This window comes from Felis catus, chromosome A1 (genome assembly GCF_018350175.1).
Source record: "Felis catus isolate Fca126 chromosome A1, F.catus_Fca126_mat1.0, whole genome shotgun sequence".
NCBI lineage: Eukaryota > Metazoa > Chordata > Mammalia > Carnivora > Felidae > Felis > Felis catus.
The window spans coordinates 172888736-172905336 of NC_058368.1; the positions used below are offsets into that span (position 1 = coordinate 172888736).

At 49.0% G+C, this 16601-nt stretch overlaps 3 protein-coding genes across 14 annotated transcripts in view; 1 reads left to right on the forward strand and 2 right to left on the reverse strand.

Moving 5' to 3' along the window:
• Window positions 1-163: 163 nt before the first annotated feature.
• PRELID1 (PRELI domain containing 1) lies at window positions 164-3531 on the reverse strand. Its single transcript, XM_003981213.6, has 5 exons — window positions 3286-3531; window positions 2496-2721; window positions 1144-1257; window positions 952-1030; window positions 164-720 (listed from the first exon to the last, which is right to left on the reverse strand). The coding sequence occupies exons 1-5, from the start codon at window positions 3375-3377 to the stop codon at window positions 572-574; spliced, it is 660 nt and encodes a 219-aa protein (XP_003981262.1). The 5' UTR covers window positions 3378-3531; the 3' UTR covers window positions 164-571.
• Window positions 3532-3644: 113 nt separating this feature from the next.
• On the forward strand, window positions 3645-15547 carry RAB24 (RAB24, member RAS oncogene family). 5 transcript variants are annotated; one of them, XR_006583819.1, is made up of 10 exons: window positions 3645-4137; window positions 4221-4289; window positions 4493-4571; window positions 4680-4747; window positions 4824-4923; window positions 5138-5188; window positions 5328-5390; window positions 8507-13523; window positions 14692-14825; window positions 14968-15547. XR_006583819.1 is itself a non-coding variant. In XM_006927887.4 (9 exons), the coding sequence occupies exons 1-8, from the start codon at window positions 4021-4023 to the stop codon at window positions 8557-8559; spliced, it is 600 nt and encodes a 199-aa protein (XP_006927949.1). In that variant the 5' UTR covers window positions 3645-4020; the 3' UTR covers window positions 8560-8577; window positions 14968-15547. The 5 variants fall into 5 exon arrangements, 3 of the variants coding, with proteins under 3 accessions (XP_006927949.1, XP_044890869.1, XP_006927948.1); XM_006927887.4 differs by lacking the exon at window positions 14692-14825 and having other exon boundaries at window positions 8507-8577; XR_006583822.1 differs by lacking the exon at window positions 5138-5188.
• Window positions 7090-16601, reverse strand: part of NSD1 (nuclear receptor binding SET domain protein 1) — a 146129-nt gene continuing 136617 nt past the window's right edge. For all 8 annotated transcript variants that reach the window (XM_006927884.5, XM_019838275.3, XM_023259154.2 and 5 more), the window contains 2 exons: window positions 15076-15280; window positions 7090-13479 (listed from right to left, as the gene is read on the reverse strand). In XM_006927884.5, the coding sequence (XP_006927946.3) occupies window positions 11849-13479; window positions 15076-15280 (1836 nt within the window). In that variant the 3' untranslated portion in view covers window positions 7090-11848. The remainder of the gene's footprint in view (window positions 13480-15075; window positions 15281-16601) is intronic.

Here is a 16601-nt window from a genome sequence, read left to right on the forward strand (position 1 = left end):
ACACTGTTGACCAAACCAGCAGTGTCCCTTTAATTTTCACAGTTGGGGGCTGTCTGTCCCCAGTTCATGGGCGGGACGAGGCTGAGTGAGATGACTTGCCTGAGGTCCAAAGCCAGGAAAGCACGGAGTCAAGATTCAAACTAAAGCTTTCTGACTCCAGAGCTAGGGCTGACTGAATTCAACAAGTATTTATTGAGTGCCTGTTATGTGCTAGGCATTGTTCCAGGTACTTGGGACACATCAGAGAGTGCAATAAAGGCCCCTGCCCTCATGGAGCTTACAGTCTAGCATTTATTACCACTGCATCTGCACAATGCCTGTGACCCTGGGCACTTCACCGCGCCTCTCTGTGCCTGTCCTCAGCTGCCCGATGCGGGAGTAAGCAGGCCCAGCTCAGACATGGTAACATGCCTGGTGCACTGTAAATGGCAAACGGGACACCCACCCCCAACCCACCACCCAGACAGTAGAAAGGGCTGGAAGTTGACTTTTAATAAAGTACAAGGGGGAAAAGGGTGGAGGGATTTGAGCCGGGTGGTCAGGTGTCCTACCGCACCAGGGCCTGGGCTAGCTACACAAACTGCTGCTGCTGCTGTTGCTGCTTGGTGGCCGCCTTGCTGGCAAGGTCCTTGGCCTTCTCTGTAGCTGCCAGTGCCGTCTCCTTTGCCTTCTCCTTGGCTTCCTTGGCTGTCTCAACAAGGGTTTTGGAAGGGGCCTCACCTGCAGCAAAGGGCAGGGGCTGGCTTCAGAGAATGCCAAGAAGACCTATTTCATCACCCCTCCATGACATTCACCCTCTTTGGGCCAGGCCCCATTGGAAAGGTGGTATTTGCCCCAGGGGAGAGATCAGGAGTCCCAGGCTTAGAGTGGGGTGGTGATAGCCACAGACTCCACACAAATCAGGGCAGCTAGGACTTGACTCCAGCTTCTCTTTGTGCCCAGAGCCCTCACCTTGCAGCTTGGCCAAGATGTATTCAAAGCCCTTCATAGTCTTGGTCACATTGCTTTTGAACCGGGCAAGGCCAAATTCCTGGCAAAAGAAGAAAGGGGTAAAGATTTGGAGCTTCCCACTGATCCCTAGCCAAGCCTTTGTGCCAAATGCCTGGGCCCCCAAAGACCCAGCACCCCCACAAAGCTGCTCACCTGGACAGCTCTGGAGACACCAAATAAACTAGAGGAGACCCAGGCTTCCCGGCGTATTTCGGTCCAGCCGCTGTTATCAGAGTTCACACAGTAAACACATCGTTCCTCCACCACCTGTGCGGGGAATCAGGCCAACCACAACTGTGGGGGTGTCTTTCACTTTACCAAACTTGCACATCAATGTGATCCCCTGCCTCTCTTTCACAAGGTAAGGCAATAAAATGAAAACCTACTTCTTTCACCTACTGTATGCCAAATCTGCATTTTAGGAAGAGCAAGAACATAAAAAAGGCCATTTTGCTAACACCTCTCCTCTAACTCTTCAAACTAAAAGGCATACAGACTCGAGATCAGTAGGGTGCCTTCCAGCTCTATCCTGGTCCTAGATTTTGTTTGCTAGGTTTCCATGCAGTGCTTTTAGCCTGCCTTCCACCACTACAGCTCTTGAGCTCCCATTTCCAAAATGGAAATCTGGCAGTCGTCACAGCTCATTATCAGAGAAGTGGACCAGTATTTCCAAAAGAAACACTTAAAACACATGTCTTGACAGCTGGATCACTATCTTTGTAATTTATAAAAACAGGTTATGCCCTCAGGATAGTCTGCTGTGAAGCCTTCAGAAAACTCTGGGGGAGAATATCAAGGTGCCTGCTCACTCTGTGACCTTGCAGGACACTTCCCCTCTCTGAACCTCACTTCCCTCTTTGCATAATAGAGAGTAATACCCACCTTTCCAGGGTCACTGTGAAGATTAGCTGAGAAAGAGAATGAAGAGTTCTCTGAAAGCTTTTAGAATATTCACAAGCGAGAAAATACTGCACTAGCTTTCTTTAAAGTTTTCAAGCTTTTTTATGTGCAAAAAAATCAAAATGTGTATGAACCTCTTCCACCAAAATCTCAGACAAAAATCCATTACATAAGACAGATAAATGTCTTAATAAACATCATAAGACAGAACTCCTCTAATTATGGGGCAAGAGGCCCAGAACCTCTCCCCTCTGAGGCACAAAGGAATTCCTTATGGCTTGATGGACTCCTGTTTGAAAATTACCACCTCCCTTCCTCAGCATCACTCCTGTGAGCCCAAACTATACATGTGCCAGGCACAGTGAGGGTACTCTGTATTTAGTACTTGGAACAACTCTGTAGAACAGGTACCCTCAGTATCAATGAGTTAAAAGACTGGTCCGGAGATACTAACCAGCTGAAAAGATCATCTGAGTTACACTCTAGAGCTATCACTCCCTAGTAACCCAGATCTGCCCCAGACCATAGAATTTCCTTCATGGCTCCCTAGCCACAGGTACCTGGAGTTTTCTACTTCTGGGGGAACAAGGGGAGGGTAGTCTCACCATCAGCCGGGCATGGTTGATGTTCCAGGTGAAGGTGGTCATGGTCTGGTTCTGCGGGTCCACAATAGAATCCTCCAGGATGTACACCGAGTGAGCAACATTGGCAGGAAACAGTCGCTCGGCCCAGCGGGGCATCCTGTTAGTCTTGGTCAGGAGACGCCGGGACAGGAGCTTCTGGTCAGGGGTCACCTCCCGGTGCACTATGTCTTCCGTCAAGACATGTTTGCTGCAAGTATCAGAGTAAAGGTGACTCTAGGGAGCATGCCGCCTGTTGGGTTTCCCATTTGGAGCCTCCTGGCCCAGAATGGCCATGCCTTCCCCAAACTTGGCACGATCATCGGCAGTGATAAGTGGCGTGCCTCGGACCTGATCTAGAGTTCGTTGAGCCTATCCGCAGGCAAATTCCAACTCCCGCCCCCTCGCTGACCGGTCCAGCTGGACCTCATGATTTATTACACCCGTGGAGAATGCCACAGGCACTGGAGTTGGCCAACGCCCGGATTTCCAACCTCAAGATCCCTCCCAACTCAAGTTCCCCCGCCTCTTCCTGTCTCACCACCCCGAAATGAGAGAACCTTGGACTACAGCCTCAAGTAAACCACGGCCCAGGCCCAGCCTCTTTCCACTACCTTGCAGGCCTGGCCGCTTCCCGGATAGGGTTTTCTTAACCTACAGATGGCCACGGTTCCGCCGATCCCCTACCTCCGACTCGATGTCGAGTCCTTCCCGGCCCCACACTTCGATCTCCAAACAGCGAGAGGGGAGGACTGCTCTTTCCAGGGCCACGTACCTATAGGGATTCGGGTACCGCTGCCAGAAGGCAGCGAACACTTGGTCCCAGGAACTCCGGAGCACGCTCTGGCCCAGGAAATACTTCACCATCGTCCCGGCCGGGGCGGGCTCAGCATCCAAGCAGCATCAGGGGTGCAAAGCCCGGGGTGGGCACGCGGAGGCCGGGCCGCGGCTCGGCGCACGCCCTCCAGGCTCGCAGCTCAGTCACCACCGCACCGCGCCCAAGAAGCCGCCGCCGCCATGAGGAGTTGTCCGGCCGCGCGCAACTTCCGGCGCATCCGCGCAATACCCACCACTTCCGGCGCCCGCACACGTGATCCCGCGGCCCCGCCCCTCCCTCCTCACCCCTCCCCCTCCCCCGCGGGAGTCGCGGAGCTGCGGGTCTGACCCAGGTTGAAAGGGCCCCAGGTTCCGTGGGGAATCCGTGCGGGAACGACGCCTAAGCCCAGCAAACGAGCTGGGCGGTGGCGTGCGGCGCCGTTAAGGGCGCTGCCGCGCGCGCTCTCAGGCCGCCCCGAGTCCTGGGGGGACTTCGAAGGAGGATCCGCGCCTGGGGCCAGAGAACGGGGCAGACGGGGGCACTGCCGGAGGCCGAGCCGACGCAGTGTCTCCAGTCGTAGGTTGGTGCCTGGGGTCGGGGACCGAGGTTTGGGCGCTGCCTGCCTGAGCGGAGATCCGGGTTTGCCTCCGCCCCCGCTCAGGACCCTGACGCGGGTGAGGCGGCCCCGGGAGCATGAGCGGGCAGCGCGTGGACGTCAAGGTGGTGATGCTGGGCAAGGAGTACGTGGGCAAGACGAGCCTGGTGGAACGATACGTGCACGACCGCTTCCTGGTGGGGCCCTATCAGAACGTGAGTGCGCTCCGCGGGGCCGGGCACGAGTGGGAGGGAGCTGACCGGCACCCGCGGCCCTGATCGCTTCCCCCTGATTGCAGACCATCGGGGCCGCCTTCGTGGCCAAGGTGATGTCCGTTGGAGACCGGACGGTGACTTTAGGTATTTGGGTAAGTCCCCTGGGCAAGTAGTCCTGAGATCACCCAATCCTGAGGAGGCTTAGGTTCTCCTATTACTGACTGACTTGTCTCTTAGAGGCCGTTCTCTAAACCCCAGTTTAAAAATAGGGGTCTGAAGGACGTGATAGTAGTTTGCAGTCTTGGGGAGTAGCTCAGTAACTCAGGCCAGGGCTGAGCTGCCCCCTGCCCTTCAGGACACAGCAGGCTCTGAGCGCTACGAGGCGATGAGCCGAATCTACTACCGGGGTGCCAAAGCTGCCATCGTCTGCTATGGTAAGAGAGGCTCTGGCCTGTTCCTCAAACAAGAAGGGTTGGGTGTCAGGCCGGCCTTAGAGAACAGCCCCTGACCCTTGGTGTGTTTCCTGTGCGTCCCACATCAAGACCTGACGGACAGCAGCAGCTTTGAGCGGGCAAAGTTCTGGGTGAAGGAACTGCGCAACCTAGAGGAGGTAAGTGCCAGACCTCACCAGAGGACCAGAGGCTGGTGGTCCATGGGAGTGACCCTGACCTTGCCTTCTGCTCCAGGGCTGTCAGATCTACCTGTGCGGCACCAAGAGTGATCTGCTGGAGGAGGACAGGCGGCGTCGACGTGTGGACTTCCACGACGTCCAGGACTATGCAGACAGTAGCTATTCCTCAGCTCTCTGGGGGTGGGGGAAGTGGCTGCTTGGGTGGATCATAAAATAGGGACTGCCTTAGCTGCCATGGCAAGATCCCTTGGGAAAGTCTTCTGGCCTCCCTGAATGTGTGGGGTCCATTAAGATTCCCTGAATTGCTAGCCTTCCCCTTTTTGTCCACCTGATTCTCAGGTAGGAGGCTTTAGTCATTTCTCCTTACAGATATCAAAGCTCAGCTCTTTGAAACATCCAGCAAGACAGGCCAGAGTGTGGGTGAGTGCTGTCCTGGGCCTCACAGCAGAACAGGCAGGGGCACCAGAGGCGGCAGAGAAGAGCCTAGAGGGCTGGGTTATTGGGTGATTCCAGGGTTACTGGCTTTGAGCCCTCACTGACTTGTCCTTTTTCCTGCCAGACGAGCTCTTCCAGAAAGTGGCAGAGGATTACGTCAGTGTGGCTGCCTTCCAGGTGATGACAGGTGTGTGCTTCCCCAGCCTCTCTGGAGACTTCCTCTAGGCCCGCTGCATCTTGCCCCCTTCACAAGTTACCTGATCCCAAACAGAACGGTGCTAAGTTGCCACCTCTCTTTGACAGAGGACAAGGGCGTGGACCTGGGCCAGAAGGCAAACCCCTACTTCTACAGCTGTTGTCATCACTGAGTCACCACCGCTCAGCTCACCTGGCCTGGGGGGGCTGAAGGGGATATTAAAGGGATTCCCCCAGAAGAGCTAGACCTAGCTCTCATCTGGGGTTGAGTGGTCAACTCTCTGAGCTACCCCCAGTCCCCATGGCAGCAGGGGTGGCACCTGCCTGTGCTGGCCCATGGAATGGAGGCAGCATTTGTCTGACTGATGGGCACGAGGAGGGTAAAGGCTTATTTGGACCCAGGCTCCTGCCCTGGACAGCACTTGTGTCTTCAGATTATTTAAGTGGCTTCTGATTTGTAAATAAAATCAATGCACTGTGAATCACACTCAGCCCCTCTCCCTGCTGTGCCAAGACACCTAGTTCTTTCTGGGACCACCTGGCTGTCCTAACTTCCTATATTAAGGCTCCTACCAGCTCTTACTCTTTTGGAAACCAAGTAACTTCACCCCAGGGATGCAGCTGAGATAATAGAGAAACAAAAGGGCTTTTTCCTGTTCTTTAGGGGAGACAAAGATAGGTGAGAGGTTGTGGCTGGGGCAATGCAAAGCTCTACGATTCCATCTTGGTGTCGAGAAGAGCAAGGTTTAAATGGTGTCCAGAGATCAAAGGGTCAAGTACTCCTACCTCAGACTGGCTGGTTCTACCACTACTGTCATGTCTAGGTCCATGAGTCATGCCTGTGGCTCAGATCCTAAGCTTCTCAGCAATATCTTACAATGTGGTTTAATGGAAGAAGAATCCTACATTCTGCAAGACAGAAAGGTCTTTTAGATCCAGACTGGGATCCAGTTCAGCTATCAACAGAAAAGGGACCTGAACTCAGCCTGAGTTTCTCACCTATAAAATGAGGTGACCATCACCCAGTTCAGGATGCTGAAGATCCAGAGCAAAAAGTAACTCTAGGACTGAATGCTTGTCTTCTCACGCTACCCCCCCACCCCCCGCCCCAGGGCTTTGTGCTGAAGGGGTAGGAAGTTCAGGACTAGGTCAGAAGGAGAGACAGACTCCCAAGATTCCCTCAAAGTATATTTTTGGGCCTTAGAAGTATCAGGCATTACTGTACACAGGGCTGATGCTTCCTCTTCAACTAAAAAGCATATGGCAGTTCTTCCTAGTATGGGAGGCCTGGGCCAGGTCTTCTACAGTGCCTAGCACCTATCTCTGAAGAACTAAAAACCTGGCTAGAATGGCCAGACTCACACTCAGAAAGTACTATGGTTCCACTTCCCTTTTTAAAACCAATTCCTCAAAATACCCTTCCTTTATGGGTAATGGAAGCTTCCTGTATAGGGGCTAAAACAGACAGCAGCCATTCCCAAAGGAAGTGAAAAACATTCTGGCAGATGGTGGCTGCAGGGAGAAAACCCACACAACTCCTGGGAGATGCTTAGAGGAGAGGCTCACCTCCACCAAGTCCCGGACCTGGGAACTATCTCAGGGGCTGGTTCTGCTCTCACCCAAACACATCCTCCCTCCTGTTAAAGCTACATCTCCCCACGGACAACAAACAAAACACAGGGCAAGGGCCATAAGAGTAAAGTTAAACTTTACTTTACAGTAATTTTTCTATATACAAAGAATTACAGTACATGTTTATGGGGACTCCTACAGGGCTCCCCTCTTTTTCACTAAGAGTTTCACTTACAGCTGACCATCTATGGGGGGAGGGGGCAAAAGACCAGTGATGGACCTCAGCCGACACCCCCCCACACACCCCTTTCTTAAAAATATAGAGATCTCTATTGTCAGCTTGTTTCTTTGCCAAGACTTAGCTGCTCTTCCATGAGCTCCTGTGTGCTGCACTCATCCATCTTCAACACACTCCTCTACATGCACACACAGGCAGCACCCACCTTGGACCTGGAGACCGCCTGTTCTCTGCCCCTCCCCTGGAAGTTTAAAGCACCAGGACCATTCACTTCTGCTCCTACTCCCTGGGCTCATCTCCTGTCCACAAAGCTTTACTGGACTTCCAGCGTGTTACACCTGAAGCCCCTCAATAGCCTGAAGTTTTGAAAGCCATGGGAAAGCAGCTCCAGAGAAGGGACCATGTAAGAGTTTAACATGATTTTGCTTATGCTGGTAGGAAACATTTCTTCTCAGGCGGTGGATTTCTAATTAAAATAAACTCTTTCCACCTCCTTAAGAAATATTACCCTTAGTCTTCATAAGCAATAGAGGTGCTCCCATGAGAGTGGAAGAGGTAGAGAGGGGCAGAAGGTAACCGAAGGAGAACCCCACAGTAGGAGCTCTCTACCAACCTGTCCTAGGCAGTGTGGACGGAGGCTACACCAGGTGACAAGGTGACACCAGCCCTGAGAAACTCAATGACCACCCTCGTCTGGATACAGCATCTCTTCCATTTAGGACTGCGCTGAACCACTCCAGGGTTGGGTGCAGGATTCACTGAGGCTCTGCCTTCTCTTATAGAGCCTCAAAGAAACCATTCCACATGAAATTTCTTCCTCCCAAACAGGAACCCGGGTTTCTCAAGTCACCAGTCCCTCACCCCTTGGCAGTGCTTATTTATACCAGAAAATTAGCACCATCATTACATTTTTTTGTGTGTGTTCAAAGCAATTATCTATTCTTATTTCAATTGTACTACAGCCACCTCTGGCCCTGCTGCACTGGCCCTAGGAAGCTCAGCTGAGAGCTCACTGGCTGTAGCCAACGAAAGTCTCATGCAGCAGCTACCTAGCTCTAAGTGATCTGGAATGTCTAGCACATGAAGCAGCCCAAGCATTATTCAGCAGGAAAAGGGGCTGTGGCAGCTCCTTTCTTGTCATGATCTCAGGTTAGGACACTGGGTCACTCTGACCTCCTGGTTGACAAACCCCAAGAGGATGACGATATCCCCCAAAAAGCCTCAGGAGAAAACCCACTTTCTAAGAGCTGAGGGCAAAATCCATCCACATTTAGTGCTTTCCTGATTCCTCTCCACAGGGGAAGCTGCCAGGACCAGACTTCCTTCCTGCCATTCTGTTCTCATGATGTGACGTGGGAGTCCAGCTCCAGTAAGTAGATGCTGCTGAGCCTGGAAAAGGATCGCTGATGCACTTCGTGCCCTGACTGTAGTGTGGGGTAGAGAATGTGAAGATAAAATAATTATTTCCATCAATGCTAAAGATGCAGATTTGGTAGTTTTTCATTAGAGGATCAACACAGTGATTTAAATCACCTCAAACTCAGTAACTTCAGGGGGAAGCAGACATTTAAAAACCTGGGATGCTTCTGTAGCAATGACAGCTATTTTGCTATTACAATGGGTTTGCTCCAGGAGAAGCAAATGAGGCTTTGAATTCAAATTTCAACAGTTTTTCTGACTTAACAGGGCTAGGAGACATATTGGTTCTTTAGCTACCTATGGAAGCCAGCCATGGCTTCCCCCTCTGAAACATTTCCTGAGGACTGGCTTAGAGGCAGACGCTTTTGAGATCCTGATTTCCAGGCCCTTGGCCAAATACCAAAATACCATCCTGCACAAAGATCAGGAGTTTCTAAGAGAAAAGCTTTCAACTGCCAATTCACGCCCTCTGGAAAAAAGGTCTCAGTACAAGACTCCACGAGAGTCCCCAAGGGCTGGCAAGGTCACTCCCTCACCACTGTCCTTCATGCAAGGGTCTCAATTTCCCAACAGTCCAGTCCTTCTAACTCTGCTTCTAATTGTATGGTGACTGCTTTCATGATGTTAACAATCTGGTATCAGATGCTGCTATCAGTGGACCTGATAGCTCAATTTCTAGTTTCCATTCCACCTAAGAGTCTTTCAGTAACCCTCACAAAAGCCTGGCTGTCCATCCATTTAGATAAAGAACTGTCACCATCCCCCACCCCAAGCACAACTCAAAAGTTGTTTTCCCAGGCAAGTCTGGAAGGAAGTTTCCAGTAAATGGTGGAGAATGGAAAGAACCAAAACAAAATCACAAAGTGGCCAATCATGGCCCACCTTTCCCTTAACTCCTTGTCCTAGAGCGGCTGTCAAGTCAATTACCTACCAAAGCCTACTTCAGAGAAGCTATTTAAGGATCAAACTTCTCCACTTAAAATTTTTTTACATAGCCTGCACATACCCCGCCCCCCCCCAAATTCACAGTTTATTTCATGAAACAAAGAGCTACGGTAATTTAACACACAACATAGTGAAAGGAGATTCTGACAGTGCAGTGCGAATATCTTTTTCTGATCACAACTACTGATGACAGGAGAGAAAAGGGCACAGGACTGGCACCAAGCAAACCCTACTCATACAGCCTAAGAGATTAGGGAAAGGGACCTACTAGCTGCAGTTATATACTTATTATTCTCACACATGATAAATACTTAATATAGTGAACTTTAATGTTCTGGGTGGATTTCTTTAAAAATATCTTTTCCATGGTTTAAAATTTTTTTTAAAAGAAAATAAGATGCTTTGTTTTCTCTTCCTTTTGAATAAAGAGCATTTCCTCTCTCATGATGTGGGAAGAGAGGATGAAAAGGGGAGAACTAGGCAGGTGGAATTTACAGAGGAGATTCCGAGGTCTAAGTGAGATGCAGAGGTATGCCCCTAAACTTGGGACAGCCCTGCCCAGCCTCGTACCTCTGCCTGAGTTCAAGTGTCTCATCCCGAGACAGACTTTGGGAAATAGATGCAAATTCTTCTTTTAATCTTTATATAAAGCGCAAATGCTTCTGTAACTATTGTTCCCTCCTTAGAAATGATATGGGTAACCTCAATAGGAACTTAGGAGGAGGAAATTGGGACAAAATACAGAATCCTGTTGAGGGTGTAAAAGCCATAACTGAGACAGAATGGCCGGGAGACATTTGGGCCAGGAGATGGCCTGTTGGCTAAAGCTGCTGGCTAAGTTGGCAAAGCAGAGAGGTAAACGTTTGGTCTAGGGACAAAGGAGGAGTGAGTGAATGGGAAGGAACTGGCCAAACAGCACTTCCTGTTGGCAGTTGGTGAGCTGGGTGAATAGTAGGGCAGGGTAGCACCAACAGATTTCCCAGCCCTTGGGCCCCAGCTCAGGGCAGCAGTAACAGATAATCAGCAGTTATGAGGAATCATCTCTCAGACTGGACATTGCTCTAAACACCATATCTTGCCAGTCATAGGGGAAGGGTTCTGGCTTGCCTTTGAACTAAGTCAGCAGGCAGGTGCTCTCAATATAGAACACAGCAATTCTCAGGGATAGGGTGGTAGAATCTACCAGTGAAGGAGAGGACTCCCTCCATTCAGGTAGGAGGGCAAAGGATCAAAAGAGAAGTAATTTTCTATCAGGATCTGGCACTCTCCCTGAGCCGGCGGTAGATCTAGCCCAGAGCTTGCCAGAGATTCCCTATGTCCACTGCCCGACTCTGAAATCTGAAAGCACCTGAGTGTTTGGGGGGCAGGCATGGGGTGGGTTGATGTAAAAGGAGGAAAATCAGTAGAAGAGAAAGGTAAGCTTGCCAATTGCCTTCTTATACTCTGGGAAAGCTATGTCCTTGTAGAGCTCAGCCCCCACAACCAGCTACTCTGCCAAGGACAGATCTTTAGATTCTGCCCAGCCAACAGCTCCACATGGCCTTGATGCAACCCCCTCTCACCTATAGAGGAGACCTCCACATAAGGGTGTGTGCATAAATGTGCACACTCAACCAGGAGACACTTACTCAACACAACCACTTCTGGGGCCACAGAGGACATTACAAAATGAGTCTGTGGAGCCCCAGGGCCCCTCAGAACTTCCTGTTATTTCCTGGTCAAAGGTTCATGAAAACAGCCTGGGAACCCAGGCAGGCATGTTAGGCTCACAGGGATCAGGTCTTCTTTATCTCTGTATCTCCTGTCAGTGACTAGCACCTGGCCTAGCACATGTGAATGCTCAAGAAATCACCACTGATATGAATAGATGTCAGTTCCTCCCAAGTGTTCATCAGGGCCCTCAATGGGGCTCCATAGAACTAGAGAAATAGCTTCAAGAGGCCCTCTAGCTTCCAACCTAACCAGTGGAATTGAATCCCATGCTTGACTCCAGAGTGGACTTTTTATTTCAAGTTACCATGTGTAAAGGTTGGAGGAAAAAGACCCAAGTCTGTCTGTCTCCTTGGTTGGGGCCCACTTGGATTTCCATACATGGTTTACACAACCACATGCCCCCACTGGCTAATGTCACAAGAGTTCTGAGTGTTGGGATATAAGGAAAGAATAACAGTGGGAAAGTGTTGGGGTCTGTTTTTTTAAGAGGGGAAAAGAAAGATGATTTCCCTTCCCCAAGAACCCTGGGGGCAGCTGGTCTGGTCATGTGACATTTACTCGTATTATTTCTGTTCTGACTCTGCACACTTGTGACTGGAAGGAGCCTGGTTAAGAGCTGGAAGTGTATTTTGCTCTGGTTTAGGGTCTTGCCCTCTTCCAAGAGACCAGCAAGTCTGTGCCAATGTCTGTGTGCTCCCAGAGGACCAGCAAGACGGTGATATTGTCTGTCCAGCCACTATGGGCCAGAGCCCTGGCCCTGGTGAGGCCTTTCCCAGGGCCCAGGGACTCTGCTCTGCGGTTGCCAACTTCTTCTCTTCAGTACAGAGGGAGGATGGGGCCTTCCCAAGAGGCCTGAAGGATTGCCCATTCTTGGCAGCAAGTCCAGGTAGTTGCTGGCCTCCAGCCATCTGCTTCACCTGCTTCATCAGGCCCGGTGCTTGACTGGGAGGCCCTGGTGTCTGCTCCACCCCTGCAGATGCTCTTCCTGAGGCCGGAGTTGTTGGCTCATATAAAAAAGCCTTGGCAGGAGCCTGAGAGAGAAGTCTGGCCTGGGTGAGTGATTTAACCGCTTGCCAGGGGTGCTCCGAAGGGACTGCTGCTTTCCCTGGTGGCTGCAGGATAGGATCTGCCACACTGCCTCTCTCTACAGCTCTCGGCATCTGCCCTAGACCTTTGCTGGCAGTCCATGAGCTTGATTCCAACACCGGCATCTTCTCATCAATCTGTGATGTGACCTCATGAGGTGAAGCAGCCCGTTCTTTCTGGTGAGGAGTTAGGTCCATGAGATCCATTACCAAAGCAGCTCTATTTTTTGACTGAGTATTCTGGTCCACGGGCCTCAGTGCTTTTTCTTTAGCTACCAGGGTCTGGACCACAGCTGATAGTACTTTGTCAGGAGGTGGGAGTCTCTGGGACAAAGAAGCATGGGATTTGTCTGGGGGCCTGTCTGAAGTCTGGGGTTTGGGACCACTGGTGACTAGCAGTCTGTCTGGAGGTGGAAGTCTTAGACCAGTAGGGACTGGGGCTTTCTCCAGTGACTGGGGCCTTGGGCTGGCAGCACCTATGGATTTATCCAGCCTTGGGTCAGCTGTCCCCAGAGGTCTTTCCAGTGGTTGGGACCTGACTGAGGGTGAGGAGCTTATGCCGGTCACTGGAGAGGGTTTGTCAGATAGTTGGGGTCTTGGTCCTGCCACTGCAGGTGGCCTGTCCAGTGGCTTCTGGCTGGATACCAAGGATTGGGGTTTGGTCCCCGACCCAGCAAGGTCCCTGACCCTATCTACAGGCTGGGGCCTGGAGTCAGTTCTGTCAGGAGGTCTTTCAGGCAGCGGTGGCCTCTGACAAGTTCCTGCCAGAGCTTTTTTGGACAGTGACAGTGTCTGGTTGGTGTCAGCAGGCAGCTTATCCAACATCTTGGGCCCCTGAGCAGCCACTCCTGATGAATGCTCTGCCAGGTGAGTGCCTGGGCCTGGAGGCAGCGGTACTGGGGGAGGCACATACTCACGGATCTCCCCAGGTTCCAGAGGGTTGGGCCCGCAGGGGTCATGCTCAGTACAAGACAAACGCCCATCCAACTTGGAGATGAAGAGCATCCCTTCCCGATGCTGCTTACAAAAGGAACTGGGACACATCTCACAGAAGGAGGCTGCTTCCTTCCCACAGATGTCACACTGATGCCAAGGACACTCCCATTTCCCTGAAAACACAGATGTGAAACAAACCCTTAGGAAAATAAGCAAGGTACATGAAATGGGCCATGGCTCTGAGCCTGGGTCAAAGGAGTGATTTCAAACTGCCACCTTCTGCAGATCAGGTCACTCATCCAATACCTCCCCTTGCCCCAGAATCTCAGATTCTCCTGTACAACACATAAAAATAAAAGCCAAGTACCAAGTAGCAAGTAATTATCAACTAAATATACAAGCAGAGGTAATTTCTTATTACTATGACTATTTCTATCAAGGGGGAAAAAAACCCAAATGTCCCTTTAGATAGAATGTGAAGATAGTACTTTCACAGGTTTGCAAACTCCATTTGTCTTATATAACCTTTAAAATATTCAACTCTAAGGGGATAATCTCAATTATTTAAACTTCTGCTTATTTGGTTATATTTAGGAATAGGGAACTGATACACAACTGTGAAAAATGGGAACAGATTTTCCTTTGCTCAATTTTAAGCCTTGAAACCAGCACAAACTTTACCTATACTGTGCACACAGAACAGTGGCAAAGACCTTTACTTACCATCTATTTGCCCCCATTTCATGACACCTGAGAGTCTCTGTCATGGACAGTGTTTCTGCCTCGGCTCATAGTTTTCAAATAAACTATGCTAGCCCTGACTCCTGGCTCATAGGCAAGATCAGTTCTACTGTGGCCTGTGCCAGCTATAATCTTGAGTTATTGATTTTGAAACGATTCTCCATTTCTATTTCCTGGCGCTGACAGGTCATGTTGTGGCCTTGCCCTCACACTACCTCCATTTATATGATTTCATTACCCTAGCAACTGTACACTGAAGGAAAGCTAGTTCAGAGACAAACTCCTCTCACTCTCACCCTAAAATTCTTCTCTTTCTGCAATTCCTGGAAGCAGGCCACTAGTGACGTATAATCTCACTGGGAGTGGCTCCGTACTGCTTTCATCTCTCTGTCATCAAAAACAGACTACATATCCAAGTCCCTCAAAACTCTTCTAACTCCAAGTAACTGCTCAAAAGTTAGTGGCTTCTCCAGCTACCAATTCCCAGACACTGTCTGCCTAAGCAGCTCTCTCACGCGTTAGCTGATACAGTTGACTCTCCTTCAGAGGGGTGTAGGTGAGGGGGGCTAAAAGGGTGTCTAGTCCACAACTCACTGACTGGAATAACCCCAAACTCTATGCTGTCTTAACCTCTCTTTCTTTAGAAAGGAAACATGGTTTAGTGGCCTTGAGGTCAGAAAACCTGGCTTTCAATCCAGCTCCTCCATCTATATGCTCTATTGTGACAATTCATCTCACCAAACTGGACTCTCAGTTTCCTCATCTGCATCATGGGAAGGTGAAAAGGTCTCATCTTTATGGGTTGCTGGGAGGATAAAATAACATAAATTGTAAATAAAGTGCTTTACATATAATGAGTAAGCTTCTGTTCGCTTCTCTGTAACCTAGGATTCCAAGCCTTTATTGTCATTTATTTCCAGAATGAGAACATGAACCATACCCCCTCAACGCTATGCTTGGGAAGACCAAGGGGCTGTTACAATTACGGCAGAGAACAAAGAGCACCCTAAATGGATTTTAGCACCAACCTGCTGGTCGCTTGGTTAGATTGAGACAGTCAGCGTGGTAAACTTTTGGGCAGCCTGGCTTCTTGCAAGAGACGAGCTGGCCAGCATCCCCACAGCTGAAACACTCATCCTCTCTTTCCTTTGTGATTTCACCCTGGGTCCTGCGCTTCCCCTGTTGCTTCTTCTTGAATTTCTTTGACTTTTCTTCCGTGGCAATGGGTTGATTCTAGAGGTCAGATATTGAGCAGTCAGCATTCTGTCGATACATTAGTTGTATGATCTTGACCAGGTTAACTATTCTCTCTGAGCCTCAGTCTCTCCTCTGGGAAGAGACAATCCTCATAGACTGTTGTAAAGATAAGAGAAAATACAGAAAAGGCACCTGGCACATCATAGGTACCCAATAAATAGTTGCATTAATTCTAACTTTTCTATGAACTACTCCTGCCACCTGCATGAAATAAGAGAAATAAACTTTTTTGTTAACATACAAGGCTGGTATTAAAGGTTCTCCTTTTGTAAGTTTTATTTTTATGTTTGTCTGGGTATGTATGTGTGTGTGTGTGCATACAGATTTCTTAATTTATTCAACAACCCTTCACTGAGCACTTTAGTAAGAGTCACATGCTAGGAAGACACAGAAAACTAATTCATTATCCTTGCCCTCAACAAGCTATGTGCCTTCATCTATGTCAAATTAGATTCATGTCCACTACTCCCCAAGACAGACCCTGGTGCAGCCAGCACGTCTCCTCTGTGTTCCCTGCAGCCCACACTTGCTTACCAAACCCCATGGTTTTCATCGCATTATTTATGTTAGATTAGAAACATCCAGGATCAATTCAACTTATTACTATCTCACAGTGATCTCCCATTTCTAAACTTCTCTCAAAATTCTTTCTCACTGATTCATGTGTGAAATGTTACATAGATGTTAAGGATGCAGAAACTGATATCCCTAGTGAATGTAACACCTTGACACTTGCATTAAACATAGTTATTATTTTGATATATAGGGAATAAATCAACTGGACACCTTTAAGAAACAAGACCATTTAACCAACCGACTAATGAAAAAAAAATAAAGATAATTTTGTTATTTAATAAAAGAATATTTTGTGGGTGTTCATCATCTTCATGTGTTTTTGAACCCCTTTAGTTATTGGTTTCTATGCTAATTTGCATTTTTCAGTTCTTAATATTGACTTCTATAATCAAAAAAGCATAATAGGAAATACCCAATTGGAGTCATTGTGTAGTTTACTCTTCATCAAAATTAAACTTCAATTTTCAATGTACTGTAACTTATGATAGAGAAATCTAGATGCATGTTCATCTATTATGGTCCATCCATTATGTAAAAAATTTAACAGTCACTAAAGATGATAGTTAAGAAGACGATGTAACAGCAAGGAAAAAAATTTTATAGTATTTAAGATACAGACTTGCAAGCAATTCTTTACATTTACAGAATTGTAGATCAGTTAAAATGTACATAAAAACCCAGGAAGTAAGACACAACAATATTTATACTTTGTTAAGATGAA

Excerpts from the sequence above, each read along its gene's own strand:
- RAB24 (XM_006927886.5), top strand. The coding sequence starts at position 4,021 with ATGAGCGGGCAGCGCGTGGACGTCAAGGTGGTGATGCTGGGCAAGGAG. Across the intron at positions 4,572-4,679 it reads AGCTGCCATCGTCTGCTATG|ACCTGACGGACAGCAGCAGC; the intron begins GTAAGAGAGGCT and ends TCCCACATCAAG. Across the intron at positions 5,391-5,506 it reads TGCCTTCCAGGTGATGACAG|AGGACAAGGGCGTGGACCTG; the intron begins GTGTGTGCTTCC and ends TCTCTTTGACAG.
- PRELID1 (XM_003981213.6), bottom strand. The coding sequence starts at position 3,377 with ATGGTGAAGTATTTCCTGGGCCAGAGCGTGCTCCGGAGTTCCTGGGAC. Across the intron at positions 1,258-2,495 it reads TCAACCATGCCCGGCTGATG|GTGGTGGAGGAACGATGTGT; the intron begins GTGAGACTACCC and ends TTCCCCGCACAG. Across the intron at positions 1,031-1,143 it reads GTGTCTCCAGAGCTGTCCAG|GAATTTGGCCTTGCCCGGTT; the intron begins GTGAGCAGCTTT and ends TTCTTTTGCCAG.